At 42.8% G+C, this 14,319-nt stretch overlaps 2 protein-coding genes and 1 long non-coding RNA gene across 6 annotated transcripts in view; 2 read left to right on the forward strand and 1 right to left on the reverse strand.

Annotated features, from left to right (window-relative positions):
• oprm1 (opioid receptor, mu 1) overlaps positions 1 to 2,645 on the forward strand; it is a 32,462-nt gene extending 29,817 nt beyond the window's left edge. For both annotated transcript variants that reach the window (XM_037124567.1, XM_037124568.1), the window contains exon 6: positions 43 to 2,645. In XM_037124567.1, the coding sequence (XP_036980462.1) occupies positions 43 to 48 (6 nt within the window). In that variant the 3' untranslated portion in view covers positions 49 to 2,645. The remainder of the gene's footprint in view (positions 1 to 42) is intronic.
• LOC119033944 lies at positions 9 to 10,487 on the reverse strand. Of its 3 annotated transcripts, none has more exons than XR_005079434.1 (3): positions 10,355 to 10,487; positions 6,817 to 6,879; positions 9 to 143 (listed from the first exon to the last, which is right to left on the reverse strand). It is a non-coding gene; the product is annotated as an uncharacterized LOC119033944 (long non-coding RNA). The 3 variants fall into 3 exon arrangements; XR_005079435.1 differs by lacking the exon at positions 9 to 143 and adding an exon at positions 3,337 to 3,471; XR_005079433.1 differs by lacking the exon at positions 9 to 143 and adding an exon at positions 3,606 to 4,446.
• Positions 9,799 to 11,133, forward strand: sf3b5 (splicing factor 3b, subunit 5). Its single transcript, XM_037124569.1, has 2 exons — positions 9,799 to 9,957; positions 10,379 to 11,133. Exon 2 carries the CDS (start codon positions 10,407 to 10,409, stop codon positions 10,665 to 10,667), a length of 261 nt encoding a protein of 86 aa, XP_036980464.1. The 5' UTR covers positions 9,799 to 9,957; positions 10,379 to 10,406; the 3' UTR covers positions 10,668 to 11,133.
• The last annotated feature ends 3,186 nt before the right edge of the window (positions 11,134 to 14,319 follow it).

The raw sequence follows: 14,319 nt of genomic DNA on the forward strand, positions 1-14,319 counted from the left end.
ACTCGAACTGTGTGCGACATGACATTAACGCTTTCTCCGCAGGTATGACTAGCCTTGGAGGGGTCGTCGGTGGACTCTCGCTGTTGTGGCGGCGTTGCCAACGACGATCTCAACTCGGAGGTCACGCAGGTCACCACGGGGCTCTGACACACACACACACACACACACACACACACACACACACACACACACAGAAACCACGCGTGCGCATTAACAACCCGGGACAGGAATGAACATGACTCGTGATCTGCCTCCTACTAACTGCATGGCTGTGCAAGGCTTCTTACCATAAAAGAGATAAAGCTGGTCGAGCTGGCATCATTGCGACGCCTCGGCCGTGCACTGAATTGTGCATTAATGCTTTTAGAATCGCTTTCCGAAATTCTGATGGCGAAGTTCAAGATTAAAAATTCTGATAACGTTGAGTATACGGACTGACGACGCGCAGCAGAGAAAGCAGAGATCTGTAAAAGACACGTGCACAAGACTCTCGTGCGATGTTGTTTTGTCCTCTCTGCTCTGTACAAAGCCACCTCATTGATCGAAGCCTCCAGTCCGAAACCCTCATCATTAATTTGTTACGTTACGTAGAAGGAAAGGATCAATTAATTGTATTACTGTATGTCTGCAGAGTTCAAAAGACCCCAAGCCAGTCTTTACCTCTCTTTACCCCCTGATGCTTTCTTTTGTCAGTTATTTGCATGTGAGACGACAGCTCCTTTCCTTTCCTTTCCTTTCCTTTCCTTTCCTCTCCCTCAAGACGTTTTCAGCCCTGTTGCTGGACTTCTCACTCAGAAGACACATAGCAGGCACTGTATGTTCTCCCTGCTGAACTTAACGAACTTGTGAATGTACAGAAGGATTCCTTGTGCCAAACTGAGGATCCTCTAAACCAGCAAAGAAGACGCATTGGCCTGTTAGCACAGAGCATGATATTGTGGCATATACAGTGCGAGCATATGGCACCACCAGTGTATGATTAACTACAGCTGAGCGGTCGTCACACAAGGTGCGGGGCTTAAATGGAGTCACTTGTGGGCCGAGCAGGATTGTACATCTGCAGCTGTGATCTTTAGAATTGCTTGTGCTTCACGTGTCGTGCTGTAATCTGAACTTTGCCAGTTGCCTTTACAGTAGCGTTACTCGATATTCTGTGTACCAGTATTTTTTTAACACTCTGTAAAGATGAATGATTGTATTAATCTTGCGTGTAAAATGCTGTAAGTATTCCGTTGCTTTTGTTTTTTTGTTTTTTATGAACATGGAATCAGGAATTTGCCAGATAATGATATCAGATGATGATGAGGACGATGATGATGATGACAACAGTGGACCAGCAAAGTCATTGTGCTCTCTATATATAACTTTTTTCATATTGAATATCTGCCTTGTTAACTGAAGAGATGTATATTAATCAGAAAACGTCATGTTTAAAAGCTTAAATTGTGTGCGCAGAGTTTAAATTTAGAGATCGTTTTAGTTTTGTTCGCTTTGTCTGAAAACGTGTGCATGACGACAGCGTGCTGTACCAACAGTGAGTTTATTTCTGGTATCGCTGCTTTCAGCAACATTTTTGAAACAATGTGGAGATAGAGTGGCACTCAGTAGAGCGCATACCTCCGCCAAGGCCCCCATTATCTTTATTTATGTCTGATATCCGGACGAGACAATAACAAAACTGACAGTATTCTTGTCACGTTTTTTTGTCCTCGGTGACAAACACACTACATTATATTTCCTTTGGCTTCCTGACAAGAAAAGCAAGTCGAGGTTCCGCTGTAATTTGTTTTATAAAAAGCAACAGCTGCAGCAGGAAATTCATTTTGCATTAGCGGTAATTTCCTTTAACAATATGACATTGGAGGAGTAAACACTCAACTGTGACGTTGATACCAGTGGGATAAAAATACAAATTGAAACTCTATCACTTTAATAAGTGTAATTTTAAAGTAACAGGTCAACTAACAATGGAAGCTGCTGTAGTAAGAGATGATCACTGAATGCACAACAAATACGTTAAATAGCAATTGCTGTAAAAATCAGACCTGCTCTTCCTGCTGACAAACCAACCAACCAACAAACAAATGGACATGGGTGAAAACATCCTTGACGGAGGTACTTAAAACATAACATTCATTGAACACATTAGGCACAAGGCGTCCAGAAACAGTGTTTTCAGCTACCATTAGCTTAATTAGCCAGCTAGGTTCAATATGAGGGCGACAGCTGTCACTTAAGTTGGCAAAAAAACATCGATCGCCACTAGATTTGAGAAGTCTGCCGCTATCTAGAGTCTGACATCGAACACCCAACATTCAAAATGTACGACATAAACCAAAAGGAACACAACACACACTGTGTTGCATTAATATAATACATACCTGATGACACATTCAGAAGGTACATTTAAATAAAATCCACATTTTGATCTGCACACATGGCGCTGTTAAACTTTGTTTTTATCATGTGAGTGTTTACACTCTTGTAATCTATGTACAGACGCTCATTTCTACTCTATGGACCACACCCTGTAACATGATGCATATAGTTCTACTCTCAATCAGTGCGGTGTAATAAAATGTAACTCTGAATCTCGCTGAATGCCTTTTTTTCTTGCATCTGAATAAAGTGTCATCTGCACTGCAGTCCGTTCCCTGTCTTCAAGTTCCTACGAGTGTGTCCTCTCACTGCACAGCTGTTTCTGCGCGGTGAGCATCAAGCAATAAAAGCGAATTGCGAGCAACATATATCTTGTAGGGCGCGGGCGGACATAACTCAAATTCAGCCACAGTCGGTACGAGGCGGCAGCTTTTTCTGCATCAATAACGTGTTTCCTCCTACAACTATAAGTTATGACAAAATGATTGCTGTAATGTAAAAGCATTATTATTGTGACATTAGGGGATCTCTGTATTTCATCCACAAGGTGCTGCATCAGCTCAGTGTGTATGAGTCTTTGGAAATGTTGCCTTGTAATTGCGGCTAAAGTTCAGGTGCTACCAATAAGACTTTAAACCACTGTTTTTGTTAATGCTCTGTCTGTTTGAAACGCTCTGTTTTAGCTCCTGTCACTTTAAGGCAAAAAAATCTAGTCCTCTCTGATTGGTCAGCTCACACACGCCTGAGCCAACACTTCTAACAACTGTGCTAAATCAATTAATTTGTGCCATGGTGATGCAGCAATGAAAGGCGGGGCTACTGACGAGGCATTTAAGGAGCAATGTTTTCTGTGGGAGAGAGGAGCTTCTGTCGGTGCAGACTTGACCTTTTCAACTTTAAAGATATTTCACATGCACAAAGCTCCAAAAAAGCATACTGAACAAAGACAAAAACACAAAAAAGCATAATAGGTCTCCTTTAATGTTTATAAAGGTGCTATTGTGCTATGTCATAGCATGCGACAGCAGTGAGCCAGCATGCACAATACCAGCAGGAACCTGGAAGTAGTATACCAAAATGGGTCCACCATGTCTGTGGGGAACAAAATTATCATTATTCCCTCTGTGCTTTCCCTCTTTGGAAATCCCACACAAAACAGCTGAAAGCTCAAGTGCAGTTCTGCAGGACTGAGAGATTGAGGGCTGAGGGAGTGAGGTATTCATTATGTTCACTCAAAGGGCAAATGAGTGGTAATCTTCCGTCATTTTTTTCTGAGTAATTCTACGCAATTCTGCATTTTATCCTCTTAAATTTTACGTTCAGGACCCTTTATATGAAAGTTGGCCACCCTCCATCCTTTATTCCTTTTTCTGGGTATTTTAAATCAAGCGTTATTCTCAGTCATTAATCGCCTGACTCGGCGCAGGAGTGTCCACTGGCCCTGGCTGACCCTGCGTCCTCACTCAGCAAGCGGTCACTCGCTTGACATATGGTGCTATACGTATTACCGAGTTGACAGGAAGAGAAAGAGGGCATTAAAACGGACTGAAACCTGTTCCCACACCAAGTACGAGCTTCGAGCTGGGATTGCATTAAAAAAAAATGATGTGATTTAGGAAGCTTTTTTTGAGAGTTGAGGAAAAAAAAAGGTTGTCCTGTTGTTGCGGAGTTTTCCTTCAGATTTCGTCTGTAATACAAAACAATGTGAACCTCATCACACCAGACAATCTGTGAGTGTCTGCGTGAGAGAGCATAATCAGCACACTCTCGGGAGGCGGTGTGTGTGAGTTTCGCAGCCACGTAAAGTCTGCACGAATGCCTTTCACACCGCGCTGTCATGCGTGGGGTTGTCGAGGAGCCTGGCATTATGTCATCAGAGTTGGCAGTGTGATTAATCCTGTCATAGTGATTAGTACCAAGTGGCGTTGAATGTCCCCTCTTCCTGCGAAGACGGCGCCTTTCGCTCAGGTGTCATGTCTTGGAGCTGCCCTCGTCTGTGGCAGGAAGCTACTCAACCGAACCAAAGTGTATTGACCTCTTGTCCAGAGGAGAATATCCGAGTTTGTGCTAAAAGGTTTATAAAAAAAAAAGAGAGAGACAGAAATGTGAAAGTGGGGCTCATGTCTCTCCCATGTATCGAACAATAATATGCCGTTTTGCATGGAAAGATCAGCTGCTAAATTCTGTTAATGTTCTCTCTTAACTGGGTGTGTTTGTGAATGTTAATCATCTTATTATGACAATCTTGATCTAATGTCATCGATTAAGAATGCAAGGTTTGCTTATCGTGTGCATGATGTCACGTCTGCAGCAGGCGTGGACTAAATAACAATGTTCAGTGCTGCATCTGTACCCATAGGAAATGTGATTCCTGTCCAGTGCTCCGGGTGCTGTGTTGATCAGCTTCCTAACTGCATTTCATTGCTCTGCTCTGAATGGCTCCGGCTAGAAAGTCAAAGCCTTGTTTTATCTTCCAGCTACAAGTTGTTTTTGCTCAGGTCACAGCCGAAGCATTGAGTAAAGTGCCTCTTCTGATCATAATGTGGGATCCGTCACACGAATCCCCCATGAAACCCCAAACAGCGAGCGCATGACAGAGTGAGATTGTATGTCCGGAGCCGTGCTTAATCCCATTTAAGTCCTCCAGACCTTGATACCGCGGCGACCCGGCGCTGTCACGGAGCGGAAGTTTCCGCAGGCTATTTCACACTTAGATGAATGGCTAACCGGCTCTCATCATCTGACTGAGGGGAACATTGAGTTTTGCTGGTGTGGTGCACGGCAGCACGTAGGGAGGGCTGAGAGGTGGCAGCTGGAGAGAGAATCTCAGGTTTGGTTGGGCAGTTCGAGGAGACATATTGTGCTCATCTTTGGGGTCATGATTTTATTTTGGGCTACAAATAAAAAAAAAGGTTTACTCAAAAAACATATCAGTTTCCTCATTGTTTGTTATTCCCCCTGTGTTTGAAATGCTCTGTTTTAGTTCCCATCTCTTAAAAACCCCTCCTCCAGAATATCCAGTCTTCTCTGATTGGTCAGCTCACTCATACATACCTGAGCCAGCACTGCTGACAGCAACAGAGCAGCTTTACAAGGTTATTTCTTCCGTGCCAAACTAGCTTTTCGGGTATAAATTATGCAAACCTGTGACTTGGTGACCTAGTCTGATGTCACAAAGTCACGGGGGGGGCGGGACTACTGACGAGGCGTTTCAGGAGCAGTGCTTTCCGTCGGAGATAGGAGCTTCTGTTGGTGCGGACTTTTTAATTTTGAAGACACCAGAACCTGAATTAAAAGCGCAAAAGGGCCGGGGGAAAAAGGTCCATTAAAAGAAATTAAAATTCTACAGCAGTCAATTTTAACAGACAGGAAGGAAGCAGGATAAACAAACCAGCCAGTCAGTCGAGTTAATCTATCAAGAAGCAAATAATTGGGACCGTCCGCTGAGTCCTCTAAAGCTGCCATCCACCTCATTACTCCCTCCGCCGACGAACCAGCCATCCAGCAAAAGCCTGCAGCTGACCAGCGAGCCGCCTCAGTTTGTCCGCCGACCAACCAGCCGTCACCGTAACAACCCTGCAGGGTGTCATCTGTTTTAACTTCCTCTCTCTATCCACCTCTGACTCCCGGTGGCTGGGAATGGTCTCCGTCTCAGGCAGTTGGTTTAAATCACAGGAAATATCGCTGACTCCATTTTTTTACAAGGCTATCACTCAGCAGGACTGTGAGGCACAGTCAGGCAATTTTGCCATCCATCCACCTGATTTCATTACCCTCTCCTCCTGCTGGTGCTTTGCTTTGCAGTTCCCGGGTCAGCTCACTAAAAGATTGGCTATCAAATTTTTAGCATCGGGCCTGTGTGACTATTATTTTACCATAATTGTACCTCTGCATAAAAGTGAGATAAAACAACACCCAAATGATTGGTAGCAGAGTGCAAAAACAAAACTTATTTATCCCACGGACAATCACAAACAGTACAAACACACATCTGCATTCATTATCCTTCAATGCACCACGTACACCTGTTCTGCCAGAGCACCTTTGACCAACTTTGGCACAGTTGCACACTTCAGTAGCTTCCTTGGGGGCTCTTCATGAGATGGGAAGCTGTACTACAATCTGCGCTACCTGGTTCACATCAATGCACCACTTTCCTCTGAAAAGGGTTTTCTTTGGTATGGAGCTGCACTAAGACATACACTGGTGTTACTCATAAACAGGCTAAACAGGCTCTGCATTACGTACGGTGAACAGGGTGAAATGCTCAGATGAAAACACACATTCATCAAGGTACTGTACTGTTTTGTTTTTTTAAAGGAAAGCCTGAAAAAGTTTGTGGTGTTCGATAGATGCGGATGTTCATCAGACCAGGAAGATCTAATGAAAGACACTATCGAGTTGCATGGTGGGAATTGAAGGATACTTTTTACTTACATATTTGAGTTGCCGATAACGTTGGTGGTCAGAACTCCCCAGGTGAAACTTCCAGCCTCTGACCTAGTTAATGAAAATCTGTCACATAATGATGTCTTTCTGGCAAGTGTACACACAAGTGAACCATCAGCAGTGCATTACAAACAAAATAGGAGGGAAAACAATGGATGAGGTGGAGGAGAGGTAGATTTGCCAACTTTGAGGAGGAGGTTTAGGAGGAGGTCGGAAACTTCCAAATGCAGCATGAAAGTCAGCCTTTCCTGCTTTAGTTCTGATTCTTAGCTTAAAATGTCTGAAATAGTGGTGCATTTTTAAACTGACATTCTTACACATGTCCTAAGAAAATTCCTGAAAAGAAGCGGGAAACTTCATAAACAACCCAATCATCAGAATACACTTTGGCAAAGTGTGTGTCTGCAAAACCACAGATACGCCGAGTTAAATCTTTGGATTTCTTTGGGTTCAATTTTCAATGCTTCTTATCACAGTGCTGTTTTTAAGGCCCTGGTTAGGAGTAGGGACAACATCCATTCGGTAGGTTTTGGAAAACATGTTATTTTGGCTTAAAAAAAAAAGTGTTCTGGTTGCCACAAACACAGCTGGAGATGTACCGAGGTCTCATTAAAAACACCACCACCAGATTCAACAGTGTGTTCTCTCAGCAACATCTTAACAGTGTCCACTAATTAAAATGTAGTGCTTGTCATGCTGGCTGTTGAATAATGAGTTACAGAGTGCTATGGACTCAAGTGTAACAGACACTCGAGAAAAGGGCCTGTTAATAATTCTCTTGATCAAACACACACCAAGATAAAGAAAAGGGAGCAGCGTAATGTAGCGGAGATCAACCCTCCCCCCCACCTCTTTCTGTATCATCTCTAATTGTGTCTTCACTCTCATTCGGATTCAAATCCTACGTCTCTTCAACAGCTTCTCCAACGACAACGGACAGGAGACGCGGTCTTGCAGTGTACGCCTCAGGCATAAAGATCCAGAAACTTATCAAGGCTCACAGGATCCTCCGGGCACAAAACCACGTTTCCCGCACAGTGAGAACGGCGCACAGCTCTGACCTCACATCCAGCAGCCTCCGCCGGGGTCAGCCAACATAAATCTAATCTCTGTCCCTGCAGATCTCCGCGCCGCGGTGTGATAAATGGACTCTCACATCTTATTACTGTTATCCTTCAGGTTGTTCTCACCAGGTGTTTTGAGCTTCATAGTCAATAATCATGAAAAAAGACAGTCGTCACATGTCGTTTATTATTTAATCACACAAACAGATGAACCTCAAAGGAACTGATCTCATGTCTTCGCTGATGCTTTATCCATAGCCAACGTTTTTACAATGAATTCTGAGCCTTCAGCACGTTGGTGAAAATGAACCTCTGGGGGCTACTTTTCTCCGCTTCAGTACAGCTCCATTATCACGACCACTTTGCTGATTCTTCCAGGATTTCCAATTATTTCTATTCATCACAGGCTGAACACATAAAAGCAGGTAACTATGGACACATTTGTCCCCTTTCCCCACGTGTGCTTTAACTCTTAAGTGCTACGGCAAATTTCTCCTTGCGTTGCACGTGGCAACTTAAGTACAAATTGCTGGAAAAGGATTTATAAATATAGCTGTTATTCAGTCATTGGGCCTCCAACCAAGAACATAACACCCCCTGGGTAAAATGCAGCAGAAGGATACATATTGCTTATATATAAGGGGTACGTGAACAATATGACTGTGTGATGAAGATGCACTGGCTTCTTTTTGCTTTCCCTCCACATCTCCACTGCTGTTTTTTAATGAGAAATGATGGGGAAAGGAAAATGTCTCAGCTCGACAACGGACCTGTTCTATCAGCGCTGAAAATGTGACCTAAAGAACTTCATACTGGAGGAGAAAAGAACCTGTGCAAAAATGTCAGGTAATTATCCAAACTGCAAAGTGTTCCCATCAGGGGAGTGGAGCTGGCAATAAGCTCTGGCAATAAAAAAACGTATTTGACACGTGGGACACAGCTAGTGCAACAGTTTATATAATAAAACAGTGACATCGTTCCTGTCATCATAGAGCCTCATGAATGAATGCACTCTGTAAGTCACAGTGAGTGAAGCTCTTTATTCTATTGGATAAAATGAGGTATTGTTCGTGTTAAAGGAAACAGATTGTCTGCGATATTTATCAGTAGTAATGTTTGGATTTAAATGTTAGTTTTGCGCAAGCGCACATTTAATATTCCTGCCAGACAGTAAACATATGTGGGATCAAACAGTTAGCCCTGAAAGTACAGTCTGCTGTCTTCCCGCTAAGTAATGATGTTTATTTTTTAGTCACTTTAGCGGTTTGTTTGGGATGTGAGTTGAAAAGGAGAAAATGAAAAGGTACATTAGCCTACACTGCAGTCAAGCTTTTTAAGCTTTTTTCCATGAGTGTGGTTTGTTACAAAGAATGTATAACCTGTTTTTGAACAGCATGTGGTAAAGTTTGTTTTATGCCAAAAAAGAAAAGGGGGTTGAATTTTTGTGTATTCAAATTTGGATTATATGTAAATTCTACATTCTGTGGCTTGAAAATCTTTTTTCAATCTTTGAAAAGGTTGGGGGTAAAAGAGCCTCTCTGAATTGTTTGAATCAGATATCAATTATATCCCTCTAATTTAATGTATTTTTTCTATTTTTTATTGAAGTCTAAAGACAGATAGATAAAGAAAGTAAAACGTATCAAGATTTTGCCACCTCTCAGACAAAATAAAAATCTGTATTAACTTTTGGGGAAATTGAACCTTAATAGCAGTAAAATACAGCATTTCTTAGGTGTCAGAGGGGAAATCGAGCAGAGAAGTAGTTGAATCTCCACTAAGCTTCTGCCTCTGTCTCTTTTTATCCTTTACAAACAGTTATCATGAAGTATTAAACATTGTACAACCTGGTAAGGCCACATAATCAAAGCCGAGCCTACAAAGTAAATTTGAATGTAAAATGAGGGCGAGAACAAAATGTTGCACAGCCTTTGTTTCCGCCCGGCTCATTTTACAGAGGGACGTACCGGAAGTCGTCGTCCATTGCTTTACGACGCGGCACAAACAGCGCTGGACAGTATTTACGTCGCTCCTGAGCTTGCTTTGCTGTGAAATCTTTTACCAAGTAAGTATAATGTGCATTTGAAAGCCGCATTGTTACTTAGAAATTCACATTTGTCAAAAATATAAGCCTAGGTTACGGTTTGAGGCGTTTTTTGGGCTAATAGCAGCTAGCTAACCTCACGTTACTGTTAGCCAGCAAGCTATTGAAAACAACGTTAGCATGCTGGCTGTTTGTTTGAAGATCTTAACGCTTCTTAGAAACGTGAGGGAGCAGGTTAGTTTTATTTGGTAGGTATATTTGGAAATAAACTGGCTTGTAGTTATAATAGTTATAATGACTGCGCACGACAGGTGAATGTTTGCGCGACAGCCGCTTTCATGGTTTAAAATCCACCCAGGTTATATTTCAATCCGATGTCTACGTGTGGTTGAGTTCGCACGAATCAATTCATACTTACTCGTGTCCTCCCTTCTCTGTTCAGAGCCTCCGTGACTTTATTCTGAGCGATCATGACGGACAGATACAACATCCACAGTCAACTGGAGCATCTCCAGTCGAAGTACATCGGCACGGGACACGCCGACACCAGCAAGTGGGAATGGCTGGTGAACCAGCACAGAGACTCTTACTGCTCCTACATGGGACATTTTGACCTGCTCAACTACTTCTCCGTGGCTGAGAACGAGAGCAAAGCGCGCGTCCGCTTCAACCTGATGGAGAAGATGCTTCAGCCATGTGGACCGCCTGCAGACAAACCCGATGATGCCTAAACCGCACTGGAGTGAGCCGTGGATTTTGTTTTTCCAGGATGTTTTTGTAGAATTTTTATGTCGGGACATTCAACTTGATTTCCACCAAACGTGTAACTACAAATTGTACCATAACATTAAAACTAAGCAGCAGCTTCCTATGACCCAGTCAACACTGAAAGGACTGTACAATCAGACAACATAAGACTCTCACCTGTGTCAGATCTTTACATAAAACATGGTTTCTTGTTCTGTACAGCTCTGCAGCTGTCAGGGAAATTAGTCGAGAGCAGAACTGGAAAAGAGAACAGTGAACATGTACAAGCGTCCCGTCATCTGTCAAGTATTTGTATTAACCGATGGAGCTGTTTTCTGGATTGAAGTTTGTTTTGATATGATTAAAAAAAAGATTGTCTTTCTCCATGTTCATATCTAGACTTTTATGGTGGTTGATGGTTCATGGGGGAGATTAGTCAGCTTGCACTTGCTCATTAGTTTGTGTTTTATTTCTTCACATTTTGTATTAGGTCATCACAAAAGTCAGCACCCACACTGAGACAGATGGGTGACACTTTGAAGTAAAACAAGCAAAAAGTACAAGTGCAGTGTCTGGCCACCACAGACAGACAGCAGCCTGAGTGCACCTTGGTTCAGATACTCTAAACTGTAGCATCCCTCAGTATTTCTATGTCCACCATTTTCTCCTCTGCTTAAACTCTCAAGGCTCTTAAAGGTCCTCCCAACTCCGAACAGATTTTCACTGTAAGAGCTCTCCATATTTCTAGGATCTAGTCTTTATTATAAGGAAGAATTCTGAAAAAATGTCATAATTCTAAAACTGCCTTAGAATTTCATCATAAGGAGCAACTGTGAATGCAGCCTCTGGTGTAAGGATGATTGCAAAGGCATTAGCATGAAATTCACATATTCATTCGCATCAAATCACTAATCTCTCCTGTATGGAAGCATTACATTTATTTTATGATTGTCCATAAGTTCTTCCTTTTAATCTGTCAATGGTGTGTAGATTGCATCTGTGACATTAAGAGAACTCATCAGGCAAATTCTATGGTATGCATTAGTTGGAAAGAATCAAACATTTAGTCACCCTTCAAAATGACACACAGTAGCACATATTACTACTCATGTACAGAGTAATCAGAGTACATTAGAAAACAGGGCAAAACAGTTTCTCAACCTATATGGGTGTTTGATACATTTTTCAAGCTAAAGATCAGCGCAGATGTGTATTAGGAAAGGTTTTACTGTAATATATGCTAAGAAATGCGTTTTCCAAGGACATCTATATTTTCTAATAACACAAGTTTTTAAAGGTCAGTTCAGAAATGTAAACTTCAAGCCAAAACCTCAATAACCTCCAATAGCAGCAGAAAAGCCTCTCGGGCCTCCTGCATCTCCCGCACGGCTGCATATTTCATGTGTTTGGCCTTGCAGATTCAGCTGACGTCCACCTACACAGTCTCTCACGCACACATGGTGTTCAGGCGTGCACACACACACACACACACACACACTTGTGCACGATCATCCACCCACACATGTGAGGGCACACAGATCAGCTGTGCACGACTTTTACCATGGGCAGTTACACGCTGTGCCTCGCTTTGTCTGACTGTCAGGTAGATGATTACCACGTCGCTCAAATGAAGGGAAATAATTGTGCGTTCTGAAGAGGTGATGGATTCTCATCTCATGTATAATGTTCATGGTTGACTGAAGAGGTTTAAACACAAAGAAAAACAGAGCAACTCCGGGTGTTGAATTTGACTCAGGTTTGCCATTTTCATATACCAACAGATAGGGGAAAAGGTTTTTATCATGCAAACTGCTTCAGGGTGGTTAAAGAAGAGTTGAAGTTGGAAGCTGCAGTCGGTACAAAGCCCTCGTCTGGGCTGAAGTGGGCAGCAGGCAGCGAGGAGTGTGACTACATGAAAGAACTGCAGGTGCTGCGTATTGACTTGCTGACTTCAGGTGATTTGTCAGAGCTCACTGCCGGCCAGATTCACAGACACAAATACAGACACTTGGTGGGAGAGGATGTGATGCATGACTCATTGTTGGACTGAGAGACGAGTCAGTGGGTGCCAAGGAAGTTCTTGTAATGCGCATCAGGTCCGTGTGTGTGTGTGTGTGTGTGTGTTGGAGGGTTTCTTCGCAGGGTAAGTCCTTGCCATCTGTCCTCGCTGTGAGTCGTGGAGATGGCGCTGCCAAGTCAGGCGTGAGAGCAACGTGAGGTGCTCTGTCACACACACACACACACACACACACACATTAAACACTCACATCAACTGCTTGACTTGCTCCCCGAGACACGAGCACACAAATAGACGTCTGCTCCTCTGTCGCCAGCTTCACCAGTGGACTTTTTTTTTTTATCCGTCAATAAGGCTGGCGGGAGGGTGTCCTTTGAATTGGCGGCGGTAACAACCATTTTTGTGGATGAAGCGCTCTGCGGCAGTCATTTTCTTTTCTTTTGTCAGAAGAAGAAAAGAAAAGATGGGAACTATTATTGATAATCTACACAGAAAATCACAGCAGATAGGAGGATAATGATTGAACAGGCAGCTGGGATCTCCACCCCGAGGAAGACTTCATCATAGAATGGTTTCGTTGAGTGTGGTGGGGAAGATTTTTTGCCACATGAAATATGTCTTTACTGTACAGATACATGAAGTCATACAGTTCCCTGAGAAGCGTCTTAGAAAGTGCTGCTCAGCCTCTGAGACCAGTACAAGACAGCCTTCTGTTGACACTTATTTCACAGATCGGGGTCCTTGTCGCTTTCCCTCAATTGAGGCCATGTTTCCAACTATCAAAATGCTTGTTATGCTACATTCACATGCTCCTCGGATGATCCTATTTCTTAGGTCGTTCAAGTCGTTCAACTCAAGCAATTCACGTACCAACATTTTCTCTGACTTTCCAAGTTGCTGTCCGGACTCGAGAGAGCATTCCCTTGAATTTTCTGACCATTCCGCCAGCACATTAACGCACAATTAGTCAGCAATATTACTATTGGAACTTGAGGCACAGCCATATTTATAAGGGATGAACACTCGCCGCAAGTGAGCGAGCCTCCAGTGACTCAACCAAGTCCTCCTGATTGCATGCTTCAATAGAAACTTGTACAAAATACATCGTCTTATTATAACTGTGTTTTTAAATGTTTCTGAATACTCTTGCTTTGATTATTTCCATCTATATGTAAAAATATGAAAGGCTTTCAGTGTGGTCTAAGACTTTGGAAATGTTTTATGCTATAATTCAGACATAATCTTTTAGTGTTTTCATGAAGCAAAATGGAAAGACTGTGAAACAGCTTGCTCTGTTTCGTCAATTCCTTCTGGAGTCTCTCACAATGACTATAAATACTGTGTCCTGCCTGCCTGCCTGCCAACACACACACACACACACACACACACACACACACACACACACACACACACACACACACACACACACCCACCATACATACGCCATAAAGCCTTCCACAGTACAGGGACATAAAAACTGTTCTGTACGCTCATAATACACATCCTGTCTTTGCTGTAAAAACTGCTTTGATTAAGTTCTGGAAGTGATTGTATATCAAATGAGACAAATAAAGATGAATAAAGCCTTGAGAGGGTCCAGCAGGCAGATGCAACTTAAC

Source organism: Acanthopagrus latus, chromosome 15, assembly GCF_904848185.1.
Source record: "Acanthopagrus latus isolate v.2019 chromosome 15, fAcaLat1.1, whole genome shotgun sequence".
NCBI lineage: Eukaryota > Metazoa > Chordata > Actinopteri > Spariformes > Sparidae > Acanthopagrus > Acanthopagrus latus.